Source organism: Oncorhynchus gorbuscha, unplaced genomic scaffold (assembly GCF_021184085.1).
Source record: "Oncorhynchus gorbuscha isolate QuinsamMale2020 ecotype Even-year unplaced genomic scaffold, OgorEven_v1.0 Un_scaffold_2398, whole genome shotgun sequence".
In the NCBI taxonomy this organism is placed as follows: Eukaryota; Metazoa; Chordata; class Actinopteri; order Salmoniformes; family Salmonidae; genus Oncorhynchus; species Oncorhynchus gorbuscha.
Genome location: NW_025746923.1, coordinates 34226 through 47951, shown reverse-complemented (window position 1 = coordinate 47951; position 13726 = coordinate 34226). Strand labels below are relative to the sequence as shown.

Sequence of the window (13726 nt, the reverse complement as noted above, 5' to 3'; positions counted from 1 at the left end):
ACAAGCAAACAAACTAAAATATATATAGTGACAGACCACAGGGGGCTGCCGAGGGGAGGACAGCTCATAATAATGGCTGGAACAGAACAAATGGAATACCATTCCACCTATCCTGCTCTAGTCTCTATCACCAGCCTGTCCTCCCCAAGTAAGATGCCACCAACCTCCTGTGTGATAAACATCAACTAAAAAAATAAATACGGATAGTTCACTAAAACAGTCATAGGTGGTAAACACTTCACTACATGCTACATCAAGGTGAAAAGAGAACATCATTTATCAGTATGGAGAAATAAAGCTAATGGTAAAACAGAAAGGTTTTCTAAAGGTTTAGTCATTAGTTCGGTTCTCATCTGCTTTGCAGATCACTTCCTGGATCTATTGGACCGCTTTAATGTAACAGAGGCAAGTGGGAGTATGAACAGGTGTGTGTGTGTGTGTGTGTGTGGGGGGGGGTGCAATGTCCCTGTGTGAGAACGATTGACAAAGACAAGGCACTCAACTTGACCGCAAACTCCAATTCAAACCACAGTTCCAGTCAGGCCAACAACCTCAGATGACAGTTACCCACATACTGCAGCTACACAGCGATGGCTTGTTTTCAGATCACTAAATGAGTCTACGCTTTCCACTGACTTATTTGAAGTGTGCATGGGGACAAAGGGACAAAGCCAAACACTCAAAAGAATCAATATGATCACGTTAGCCACGGACACGGTAAGAGTTCTAGGAAACAGTACTAAGAGGGGCATTGACTTCCTACATGTATCATGTTTTCATCCTCAACTAAACCACATCTTGTCACATCATGAGGAAACTTTAAGCATCGTTCTCTAAAAACAACAATCTTTGCCTCTTCACACCTTTTAAAATGAACATTTGAACCCAGTTTAAAACACATTTAAAAATACTGATAGTTGCACAATTAGAGAAACCAATTTGTAATGGTGAGTTGAAATAAAGTACATACTCAGTGTGGTAAGACTGAAGCCCAGTGGCAGTAGCAGCAGAACGAGAGAGAGGAGAGGAGAAAATACAGGAGAAGGGGAGAATAGAGAGGTGTGTGCGTTGGAGAGGGACATCTAGCTGTTGAGTGGTCCTCGTATTAATCTTTTAACTGTTTTAGAGGAGATAGCTGTGTCGTATTCATTAGGCACCAAACAGAGGGAAACAGACTGAAGCAGGCAGGGACTATCTGGACTTGTCCAATGACAACCGCTTGTTTTCGTTTTTCCTGGTGGAAAACATTTGAAAAAGTTTTACTATGGTGTGCCCTAATGAATACGACCCGGATGTTCCCCATTTTGACCTTTGACCACATTTGACCTTAGGTAGCCTTGTCCAGGGACTGATAGTACTCCACCAGGACAGCCCAGGCTTTGGGGGCCATGAAGCCTTCCGGAGGGTTCTGTCCTTCGCGAGCCATCTTACGCATCCGTGTCCCTGAGATGAAGTCATAGTCTTGATGGCTGAAAGAAAACGAAGAAGAAAACAAACATGTAGAAAGCACCGTCTCATTTCAACAGCCTGACCCTGAAACGCTGTCTGGTAAGTGAGGAACAAACTTCTAACTTACTGTGTGGATGAATGGCATGACCAACTCAATTCAAGGACACTTTAGGAAGAGGTCTTTGAGGGAACTTCACAAAATGCACTTCATATGCTTGGAAAAAAAGGCCATGTATTTGGGTAATTGAAGTAAACACGCACTCGAGCCCCGTTACGCCAGGGGACCTGGGATATGAAAAGAACCTCAGACACATGAACCAGCAGCACTCGAGCCCCGTTACGCCAGGGGACCTGGGATATGAAAAGAACCTCAGACACATGAACCAGCAGCACTCGAGCCCCGTTACGCCAGGGGACCTGGGATATGAAAAGAACCTCAGACACATGAACCAGCAGCACTCGAGCCCCGTTACGCCAGGGGACCTGGGATATGAAAAGAACCTCAGACACATGAACCAGCAGCACTCGAGCCTGGGATATGTTACGCCAGGGGACCTGGGATATGAAAAGAACCTCAGACACATGAACCAGCAGCACTCGAGCCCCGTTACGCCAGGGGACCTGGGATATGAAAAGAACCTCAGACACATGAACCAGCAGCACTCGAGCCCCGTTACGCCAGGGGACCTGGGATATGAAAAGAACCTCAGACACATGAACCAGCAGCACTGAACCAGGGGACCTGGGAGAAAAGAACCTCAGACACATGAACCAGCAGCACTCGAGCCCCGTTACGCCAGGGGACCTGGGATATGAAAAGAACCTCAGACACATGAACCAGCAGCACTCGAGCCCCGTTACGCCAGGGGACCTGGGATATGAAAAGAACCTCAGACACATGAACCAGCAGCACTCGAGCCCCGTTACGCCAGGGGACCTGGGATATGAAAAGAACCTCAGACACAGGGGACCTGGGATATGAAAAGAACCTCAGACACATGAACCAGCAGCACTCGAGCCCCGTTACGCCAGGGGACCTGGGATATGAAAAGAACCTCAGACACATGAACCAGCAGCACTCGAGCCCCGTTACGCCAGGGGACCTGGGATATGAGAAGAACCTCAGACACATGAACCAGCAGCACTCGAGCCCCGTTACGCCAGGGGACCTGGGATATGATGAAAACCAGAACCTCAGACACATGAACCAGCAGCACTCGAGCCCCGTTCGAACCAGGGGACCTGGGATATGAGAAGAACCTCAGACACATGAACCAGCAGCACTCGAGCCCCGTTACGCCAGGGGACCTGGGATATGAGAAGAACCTCAGACACATGAACCAGCAGCACTCGAGCCCCGTTACGCCAGGGGACCTGGGATATGAGAAGAACCTCAGACACATGAACCAGCAGCACTCGAGCCCCGTTACGCCAGGGGACCTGGGATATGAAAAGAACCTCAGACACATGAACCAGCAGCACTCGAGCCCCGTTACGCCAGGGGACCTGGGATATGAGAAGAACCTCAGACACATGAACCAGCAGCACTGAGCCCCGTTACCCAGGGGACCTGGGATATGAGAAGAACCTCAGACACATGAACCAGCAGCACTCAGAGACGTTGCTTCAAGTCAGCGGTAAAGAAAGAGCTCAACCTAAACGTCAGACCTTCGCCGTCAAATTCAAACCTTCTGTTAGACCTCTCAGTTTAAACAACTGGTTCAAAAATAAACACGGGACAAAAAAATTGTCTAAACACAGCTAATCAGCTAGTCTCAAACCAAAATGAGAAAATTCCTGTAAAAAACAGACTAGTCTAAATACAACCTTCCATGACTCCGCCACACACAAGTAGGGGATAAATGACATATGTCAAGGATTAGATTCATTAGATACTACTGTAGATTCCTCCCTTTAGACAAAGGGGGTAACATTCAAATCACATTCCTTCTCTCGCCACCGTTACAATGCACTTTCCTCATAATAATCACATTTGTCAAATGTGGTTCTGTTTCTCAGCGGCTTGCGGTCGTGTGGACTGTTGTGCGCAGCGGAGCGGCTTGTATGGATTTGTACTGTTAGAGCCGCAGCAAGAGCCACGACGTTTACACACATTAAACCTCATGGATTCCTGACCAGCAGAGTTGTAGTAGGATGTAAACTCCAGTTCCACATATTCTGCAGTGTCCTCTCCTGTCTACCTCACTCCTGAAACTACATTGAAGCTCGCGGACAATTTAAGGGTTGGTTTGGGGTTCAATTTCATTCAGAAAATTTCACTTTTCCCCCTCCATTCTTGAATTGGACTTTAAATTAGTCAATGAATCTCATTCTTAAGGACTCTGGGTTCTGGGTTGTCAAAGAACCCACTTGCAGATGTAAATCAGCTGTCAGCTAAATCTGATACAAATGTATCATTTCTCAAGTGTCCTGAAACGTGTGTTTTTAGTACATGGTCCCTGTTCAAATCAACTGAATAGACCAATTAAATAACCTCCCTAATTCCTCCCCTAGTACTGCTGAGGTACCGTTATTTTCCTCTGCACAACAGTGAGTCCTGAGCCTGCAGTACAGTACAATGCAGACCAGGCTGACAGCCAGGTGGCAGAACCCAGAACCCTGTGTATGTCTGACAGTCCAGGTGGCGGAACCCAGAACCCCGTGTATGTCCGACAGTCCAGGTGTGCCAACGAGTCAGCTTTTCTCCATCTCCATAGGCAGCAATGGGATCACCTTCCTCCTGACCTCCGTAATGCAAACACACTGTTGAACACATCTACTACTGTATTCTCCCCATAAATGACTGTATTCTCCCCATAAATGACTGTATTCTCCCCATAAATGACTGTATTCTCCCCATAAATGACTGTATTCTCCCCATAAATGACTATTCTCCCCATAAATGACTGTATTCTCCCCATAAATGACTGTATTCTCCCCATAAATGACTGTATTCTCCCCATAAATGACTGTATTCTCCCCATAAATTAGTGAATTTTGTACTGGAAAATCACACCTTTTTATCATATTGTCCTATTTCCTATCAGATCTATAGCTCAGGCCATGGGGCTAACACTTGCATTCTCGCTGGGAAGAAATAAACATTCTAGAATTGCCATCCAGTGAACCTGTTCTACTGTATATTACGCTCAATGTGTTCTGGTCCTAAATACTTTGATGAACTCTGATTGTGGAGGACTTGTATTCATTACAATAGGTGGAAATGACAGGGCAGAGAGAGAGACACAAAGAGAGAGCGCGAGAGAGAGAGCGAGGGGGGAGGGGGAGCACAAACTTCAAACTCTGCAGAGGAGGAACACTTAATATGCGGTCAAATGAGAAACAGCTTGCGCTGATTTTAGCCATTACACTATAGAGGCAGACTTTAAGGGCGATCGTTGGCAATTAGGCCTAGCATCTATATTCCTCTCACATTTGGCAGCGCCGGCCGGCACAATGTGCACAAGGAGTGGTCGAGAACAGACGGAATGCCATACATTTCACAAGGCGCCAACCAGAGCCTTTGAAATTGTGATTTAGCGTTTACTTTCTCTCAGCTCTCCCTAGCTGCTAGCCTAGCACTGATACGGTCAGAAAGAGACGGTCATTGCGGCTTTGAAATTTTCTGGCGTAGCTCTTTTCGAGTCTTCAGGTTTCATATTAATAAAAACAACACAATTGAGCTGAAATGAAGTCGCCTGTTATATAATGTTATTGTGACAGTCAGAAAACTGACAATTACTTTCCTGGACGGAGTAGAATATAACGTGGTTACGGTTCTTGACAAGCCAGACTGCTGACTCGGCAGTTCTTAAGGGGGCTCGTTGAGAAGAGCACAAGGGGAATTCTAGTAGTGGTGACATAGTAACCACTATCGGACCTTTGTCCCATTACTCTTACATTTCCACTGAGTCACACTGCAGAATTCTCACGCTTTAGCAGGAAGATTTACTGCTATCCAAACGGTCTTATCCAACTGTAAAACTAGTCCAAAAACACTGGATAATGGACAGTTCAGCCACTCGAAGTAGAATACAAGCTGAGAGAAATACTCATCGATTGTATCTTTATAACATACCAAATGGTTCTGGAGTCAGCCTTTATCAACATACTGGACTACTGGTATGGAGAGACAGATTATACATAGAATATAAACAGCCGTGTCAGTTGTGGCTCTTACTGTCGTAATTCTCCTGCTTTCAATCCAGGAAGGATATATATCTCCGTGCTCCATTTCTGAATCCCATACCTAGGTGAAACTCAACTGGGTGTGGGGAAATATTTCCTTTCAGACTAGTTCTCCTGGCGATTGTGGTAACCCCCCCCATATACAAATACTATATTTATCTTGTCAACTCAATTTATTCTGATATCAAACCATGCGCCATGGAAAAAAGTGTGTACTCCTTCTGATCAATCAGTTCCTACTTTTTAAGTCATCATATTCCTTTAATCAGTCAGATCAGTTCTCAGTCATGATATTCTAAGCCAGACATGGCTATAAAGTGATAGCGTGGACGGTATTAAAGCCCATAGCACACAGAGATTGCACGATTTTCATTAGTCATCGGCTGCAGTATCCGTACACAGACTTTTACAGACTTTAATTAATAGCAGTTCTCTGTGATTTCCGAACCACTTCAAAAGCTCAGAAAGCCACAAAACTTTGTAAAGAGCATAAGAAAGCAAAGGAGTTCCTGTTATTCTTGGCTTTGCCGTTTGCCGTAGATAAGGAAGAAAAACACATGGGAGGTTTCAGTGGAGAAGCTTAATGAATGATCAATTTGGGTTATTGGAGTTAGGCATGATAATGTTTACAGGCTGTGGAACAACATTCCTGCCACCGATGAAAAAAAAAAAAAAAAAAAGACCCGCTCATTTGTTTTCCGTTGCAAAACGTTTTATGTCATATGTCTTAATGAACGCACCCTGCTTACCCACATCAAGATTGTACGGCAGAGTATACACCTTTATAGTATTTTGATATCTAGGTAAAAGTGTGACTAAATGTTGACTAATTCTGATTGGTTGAGAAAGGTCACCATGACTTCGAAACATCTTAAAACCTTCAAGAAGGTAACATTTGGACTTCATTACATCCGTTGAAGAACACTGGTATTACGAGTGACATCCACCGATTACATTCTTCGAACCTTGAGAGTAGAGCTTTGTTTATAAAGACACTCATTATGGGGCGGAAGGTAGCCTAGTGGTCAGAGCGTTGGGCCAGTAACCGAAAGGTTGCTAGAACCAATCCCTGAGCTGACAAGGTAAAAATATGTCGTTCTGCCCCTGAACAGGCAGGTAAACCCACTGTTTCTAGGCCGTCATTGTAAATAAACATTTGTTCTTAACTGACTTGCCAAGTTCAGGTTAAATAAAAATAAAACAATTCCACTGGGATTAATCATCCTGTCCTTCACGCAAACACAAAATGGCAGACAGACAACACACATAAGGAGATAATCTTTCTACAATATTAAAGCTGATCTACAATAACGAGATGGGATGGAGACTGAAAAACAAACGATGAGTGACAGGGCTTACTTCTTGGGGTCGTAGAAGTCCATGGCCCTCTTGGCTTTGTTGTAGGCGGCCACCTTGAAGGGTACAATCTCCAGGGTGATGAGTCCAGGCGCCATGGTGAGGACTTTAGCCCCATGGGTTGGCTCGTACAGGTCCTTGCCCGTGGCTGGGTGGGGCATGCCCGCTGGGTCGCGACCCACGATGTAGAAGTTGGCACCGGCCACCATTCGGGCTCGGCAGTGCCACTGCACCTGTGGTTTTATGGGGGAAAAAGTTTGCTTTAGTTACTCAAAACTAATGTCAACTAAATGTTGGCATTTCCAATGGGTGAAAATACTAGCTGGTAATTCCGATTTAGCGCCAAATCTACCTTATAGCATTTCCAATGGGAAAACCCCTCTGGTCACTCAGAGGATGAGAACGTTTAGAACGTTTTAATGGGAAGCCAGGAGAAGGGGAAGTGGTTGGGCAGCTCTTTCAGTGGGTTGGAGAAACAAGGAAGCCTTGGCACAACAGGCACATTGTGGTGAGACCGATGGGAAGGGAAAAACAGCACTTGATTACCTTGACTGATTCGTAATCACGTACGGTGGAACACAATTCCCCTAAATACGAGTGGACATTGCTCTCGCTGCTACCGCCGATGGACATGGACGCAAGCCCCCTTTAATTACATTACAAAGCACTTTCTTCAATAATAAACAGCCAATTATGGTAATGACGTTTGGACAGGAGTGCTCAAAACCCCCGAACGCAGCTCCCACCGTCGACATGCGAGAATCCGGTTTTACAACACATTACAGAAACAACAATAAACGGAGCTCGATTGGAAGTTTCAAATGACTAAAGAAAACAAGACTTCATTCTTTGGGCCAATCCCACTATTTAACCACCCATACGCTCCCATCCGACTTTTAAAATTGGAAGTCTTCAACCTGAGAAACGCAAGTCTTAAACTAAAAGACCTTGATGAGAGAACAAAGGAAGTTAGGAGGAGGAGAAAACGACAGTTAAACTCTGTAGGCAGTCTGGAGAGGGAGGGATGGAGTGTATTGTTTTGTTAGCTGGTTGCCAGGTTGGAAGAGAGGCTTAAGATGGACACTCCGGGCCATGTGAACCCACTCCCTCCAACCTGGCAGCTATTCTATTTTTATGCCCCTCCCCGGCACATATCCTACTGTGCCTTCCCTGTATTTATATTCCTGCTAAATGTACTAAATGTTTTATTATATTCATCTTATTTTGTATTATTCTTAACTTGCGTCCTCTTAACCGTATCATGTAGGAACCTGTAGGTAAGCACGTCATTGTACTGCGTATCATGTGGATAGAGAACCTGTAGGTAAGCACATCATTGTACTGCGTATCACGTATCATGTAGGAACCTGTAGGTAAGCACGTCATTGTACTGCGTATCACGTGGCATCGTGGATAGAGAACCTGTAGGTAAGCACGTCATTGTACTGCGTATCACGTGACATCGTGGATAGGGAACCTGTAGGTAAGCACGTCATTGTACTGCGTATCACGTGGCATCGTGGATAGGGAACCTGCAGGTAAGCACGTCATTGTACTGCGTATCATGTGGATAGGGAACCTGTAGGTAAGCACGTCATTGTACTGCATATCACATGGCATCGTGGATAGAGAAACTGTAGGTAAGCACGTCATTGTACTGCGTATCACATGGCATCGTGGATAGGGAATCTGTAGGTAAGCACGTCATTGTACTGCGTATCACATGGCATCGTGGATAGGGAATCTGTAGGTAAGCACGTCATTGTACTGCGTATCACGTGGCATCGTGGATAGAGAACCTGTAGGTAAGCACGTCATTGCACTGCGTATCACATGGCATCGTGGATAGGGAATCTGTAGGTAAGCACGTCATTGTACTGCGTATCACGTGGCATCGTGGATAGAGAACCTGTAGGTAAGCACGTCATTGTACTGCGTATCACGTGACATCGTGGATAGGGAACCTGTAGGTAAGCACGTCATTGTACTGCGTATCACGTGGCATCGTGGATAGGGAACCTGTGGATAGGGAACCTGTAGGTAAGCACGTCATTGTACTGCGTATCACGTGGCATCGTGGATAGGAACCTGTAGGTAAGCACGGTACTGCACGTGGCATCGTGGATAGAGAACCTGTAGGTAAGCACGTCATTGTACTGCGTATCACGTGGCATCGTGGATAGAGAACCTGTAGGTAAGCACGTCATTGTACTGCGTATCACGTGGCATCGTGGATAGGGAACCTGTAGGTAAGCACGTCATTGTACTGCGTAACATGTGGCATCGTGGATAGAGAACCTGTAGGTAAGCACATCATTGTACTGCGTATCATGTGGATAGAGAACCTGTAGGTAAGCACGTCATTGTACTGCGTATCACGTGGCATCGTGGATAGAGAACCTGTAGGTAAGCACGTCATTGTACTGCGTATCACGTGGCATCGTGGATAGAGAACCTGTAGGTAAGCACGTCATTGTACTGCGTATCACGTGGCATCGTGGATAGAGAACCTGTAGGTAAGCATCATTGTACTGCGTATAGTGGCAGAAGAGAACCTGTAGGTAAGCACGTCATTGTACTGCGTATCACGTGGCATCGTGGATAGGGAACCTGTAGGTAAGCACGTCATTGTACTGCGTAACATGTGGCATCGTGGATAGAGAACCTGTAGGTAAGCACATCATTGTACTGCGTATCATGTGGATAGAGAACCTGTAGGTAAGCACGTCATTGTACTGCGTATCACGTGGCATCGTGGATAGAGAACCTGTAGGTAAGCACGTCATTGTACTAGAGAACGTATCACGTGGCATGGCATCGTGGATAGGGAACCTGTAGGTAAGCACGTCATTGTACTGCGTATCACGTGGCATCGTGGATAGAGAACCTGTAGGTAAGCACGTCATTGTACTGCGTATCACGTGGCATCGTGGATAGGGAACCTGAAAGCCTGTAGGTAAACACACGTCATTGTACTGCGTATCACGTGGCATCGTGGATAGGGAACCTGTAGGTAAGCACGTCATTGTACTGCGTAACATGTGGCATCGTGGATAGAGAACCTGTAGGTAAGCACATCATTGTACTGCGTATCATGTGGATAGAGAACCTGTAGGTAAGCACGTCATTGTACTGCGTATCACGTGGCATCGTGGATAGAGAACCTGTAGGTAAGCACGTCATTGTACTGCGTATCACGTGGCATCGTGGATAGGGAACCTGTAGGTAAGCACGTCATTGTACTGCGTATCACGTGGCATCGTGGATAGAGAACCTGTAGGTAAGCACGTCATTGTACTGCGTATCACGTGGCATCGTGGATAGAGAACCTGTAGGTAAGCACGTCATTGTACTGCGTATCACGTGGCATCGTGGATAGAGAACCTGTAGGTAAGCACGTCATTGTACTGCGTAACATGTGGCATCGTGGATAGAGAACCTGTAGGTAAGCACATCATTGTACTGCGTATCATGTGGATAGAGAACCTGTAGGTAAGCACGTCATTGTACTGCGTATCACGTGGCATCGTGGATAGAGAACCTGTAGGTAAGCACGTCATTGTACTGCGTAACATGTGGCATCGTGGATAGAGAACCTGTAGGTAAGCACATCATTGTACTGGATATAGAGAACCTGTAGGTAAGCACGTCATTGTACTGCGTATCACGTGGCATCGTGGATAGAGAACCTGTAGTTAAGCACGTCATTGTACTGCGTGTCACGTGGCATCGTGGATAGAGAACCTGTAGGTAAGCACGTCATTGTACTGCGTGTCACGTGGCATCGTGGATAGAGAACCTGTAGGTAAGCACGTCATTGTACTGCGTATCATGTGGATAGAGAACCTGTAGGTAAGCACGTCATTGTACTGCGTATCACGTATCGTGGATAGAGAACCTGTAGGTAAGCACATCATTGTACTGCGTATCATGTGGATAGAGAACCTGTAGGTAAGCACGTCATTGTACTGCGTAACATGTGGCATCGTGGATAGAGAACCTGTAGGTAAGCACGTCATTGTACTGCGTGTCACGTGGCATCGTGGATAGAGAACCTGTAGGTAAGCACGTCATTGTACTGCGTGTCACATGGCATCGTGGATAGAGAACCTGTAGGTAAGCACGTCATTGTACTGCGTATCACGTGGCATCGTGGATAGAGAACCTGTAGGTAAGCACGTCATTGTACTGCGTATCATGTGGATAGGGAACCTGTAGGTAAGCACCTCATTGTACTGCGTACCATGTGTATCCTGTACCTTCAGAAAGTATTCACACCCCTTGACTTGTTCCACATTGTTGTTGCTATAACCTGAATTTAAAATGTATTAAATGGAGATTGTGTCACTGGCCTACACACAATACCCCATAATATCAAAGTTGAAATATGTTTTCTTTTATTTTACGAACTAATAACTGAAAAGCTGAAATGTCTTCGGTCACTAAGTATTCAACCCCGTTGTTACAGCGAGCCTAAATAAGTTCAGGAGTAACAAGTCACATGATAAATTGCATAGACTCATTCTGTGTGAAATAGTGTTTAACATGATTTTTAATGACTCGTCTCTGTACTCCTCACATACAGATAACTGTAAGGTTCTTCAACCGAGCAGTGAATTTCAACCACAGATTCAACCACAAAGACCTGGGAGGTTTTTCAACGCCTCGACGAGAAGGGCACCTATTGGTAGATGGGTCAAAATAGAAAAAGCACACATTGAATATCCCTTTGAGCATGGTGAAGTTATTAATATCCCTTTGAGCATGGTGAAGTTATTAATATCCCTTTGTGCATGGTGAAGTTATGAATATCCCTTTGAGCATGGTGAAGTTATGAATATCCCTTTGAGCATGGTGAAGTTATTAATATCCCTTTGAGCATGGTGAAGTTATTAATATCCCTTTGAGCATGGTGAAGTTATTAATATCCCTTTGAGCATGGTGAAGTTATTAATATCCCTTTGAGCATGGTGAAGTTATTAATATCCCTTTGAGCATGGTGAAGTTATTAATATCCCTTTGAGCATGGTGAAGTTATTGATTACACTTTGGATGGTGTATCAATACACTCCGTCACTACAAAGATACAGGCGTCCTTCCTTACTCAGAAACCGCTCTGGGATTTCACCACGAGGCCAATGGGGACATTAAAACAGTCAGAGTTTAATAGCTGTGATAGGAGAAGACTGAGGATGGATCAACATTGTAGTTTCTCCACAATACAAACCTAATTGACAGAGTTATTCTGTACAGCTTCCTTTTAAAACAAATATTCCAAAGCATGCATCCTGTTTGCAACAAGCCACGAAATAAATACTGCAAGAAATGTGTCAAAGCAAATCATTTGTCCTGAATATGTTTTATTTTCAAGCATAGTAGTAGCTGCATCATGTTATGGTTACGCTTGTAATCGTTAAGGACTGGGGAGTTAGAGGATCAAAAATGAACCTAATGGATCTAAATACAGAGGAAACCCTGGTTCAGTCTGCTTTCCACCAGACACTGGCTGATTACTTACCTTTCAGCAGGACAATAACCCACAACACAAGGCCAAATCTACACTGGACCTGCTTACCAAGAAGACAGTGAATGTTCCGGAGTGGCAGAGTTACAGTTCTGACTTTAATCTGCTTGAAAATCTGTGGCAAGACTTGAAACAGGTTGTCAAGCAACGATCAACAACCAATTTGACAGAGCTTGAAGAATTTTGAACAAAATAATGGGCAAATATTGTACAATCCAGATGTGTACAGCTCTTAGAGAATTACCCAGAAAGACTCACAGCTTTAACCACTGCCAAAGGTGATTCTAACATGTATTGACTCAGGGGTGTGAATAATTACGTTTGAGGTATTTCTGCATTTAATTAATACATTTGCAATAAGGTTTAAAAAAAACACATTTTTGCTTTTTTCATCATGGGGTATTGTGTGTGTAGATGGGTGAGAAATACATCTATTTAACCCAGGCTGTAACAACAAGATGTGGAATAAGTCAAGAGGTGGAATAAGTCAAGAGGTATGACTACTTTCTGAAGGTACTGGACGACAAATAAACTTGACTTATGATGGATGGGAATACAGCATATGTAGTCAAACACACAAAACATTTCATAGGGTGTTAGATGAGTCCGGAAGATCGTTCATCTTCTCCTAAATGTATGGACCTGGACTGATCTTAAGCCGGTTGTATTATTCCAGGGTGAAGAAGTATTTGATTATCTTATGGGTGAAGTCCATCTGAAGAGAAGGGATCCCTACCACTACCTCGCTATCCAACAAAGGTGACAGAATTACAGAGAACATGCAGCAACTCTTGGAGGACAATGGAATTACATTATAAAACGTTTATTTATTCTCAGAAGGCTCCAAAAAAAAATCAGAAACGGGTTGGTTCTACTTTTAACAATGAGGATGCTTTTGTGGTGCATTTGATGTCAGGCTGTGAGATCACACAGACAGATGATGGGCCTTTCCAGGCTGCATCGTGTTCCCCAGAACAGAACTCAGTCTGGTCCCAATGATCGTATTCCCATAACCCTGACTACATGATTAAAGGACAGCAGGAGACTTCAAACAGCTAGACAGGCATCAAGTAAGTACAATACAAAGTGACAGAGATTATACTGAACTTTCTAATTCTGAATGGAAATTGCCATCCATGTTAGATTAAGCTGATTTCATAAATCATGTGTGGACCGTCCCATCATATTACATCACAGTGACAGTCAGGA

The 13726-nt window shown here is 44.6% G+C and overlaps 1 protein-coding gene across 2 annotated transcripts in view; it reads right to left on the bottom strand.

The window, feature by feature from the left end:
* Nucleotides 1-739: 739 nt before the first annotated feature.
* The window catches only part of LOC124025741 (bifunctional 3'-phosphoadenosine 5'-phosphosulfate synthase 1-like), a 28515-nt gene continuing 15528 nt past the window's right edge, over nt 740-13726 (bottom strand). Inside the window, exons 11-12 of one of the 2 annotated variants that reach the window (XM_046339074.1) lie at nt 6997-7226; nt 740-1469 (exon numbers count right to left, since the gene is read on the bottom strand). In XM_046339074.1, the coding sequence (XP_046195030.1) occupies nt 1328-1469; nt 6997-7226 (372 nt within the window). In that variant the 3' untranslated portion in view covers nt 740-1327. The remainder of the gene's footprint in view (nt 1470-6996; nt 7227-13726) is intronic. The other variant, XM_046339075.1, reaches the window with a different exon arrangement.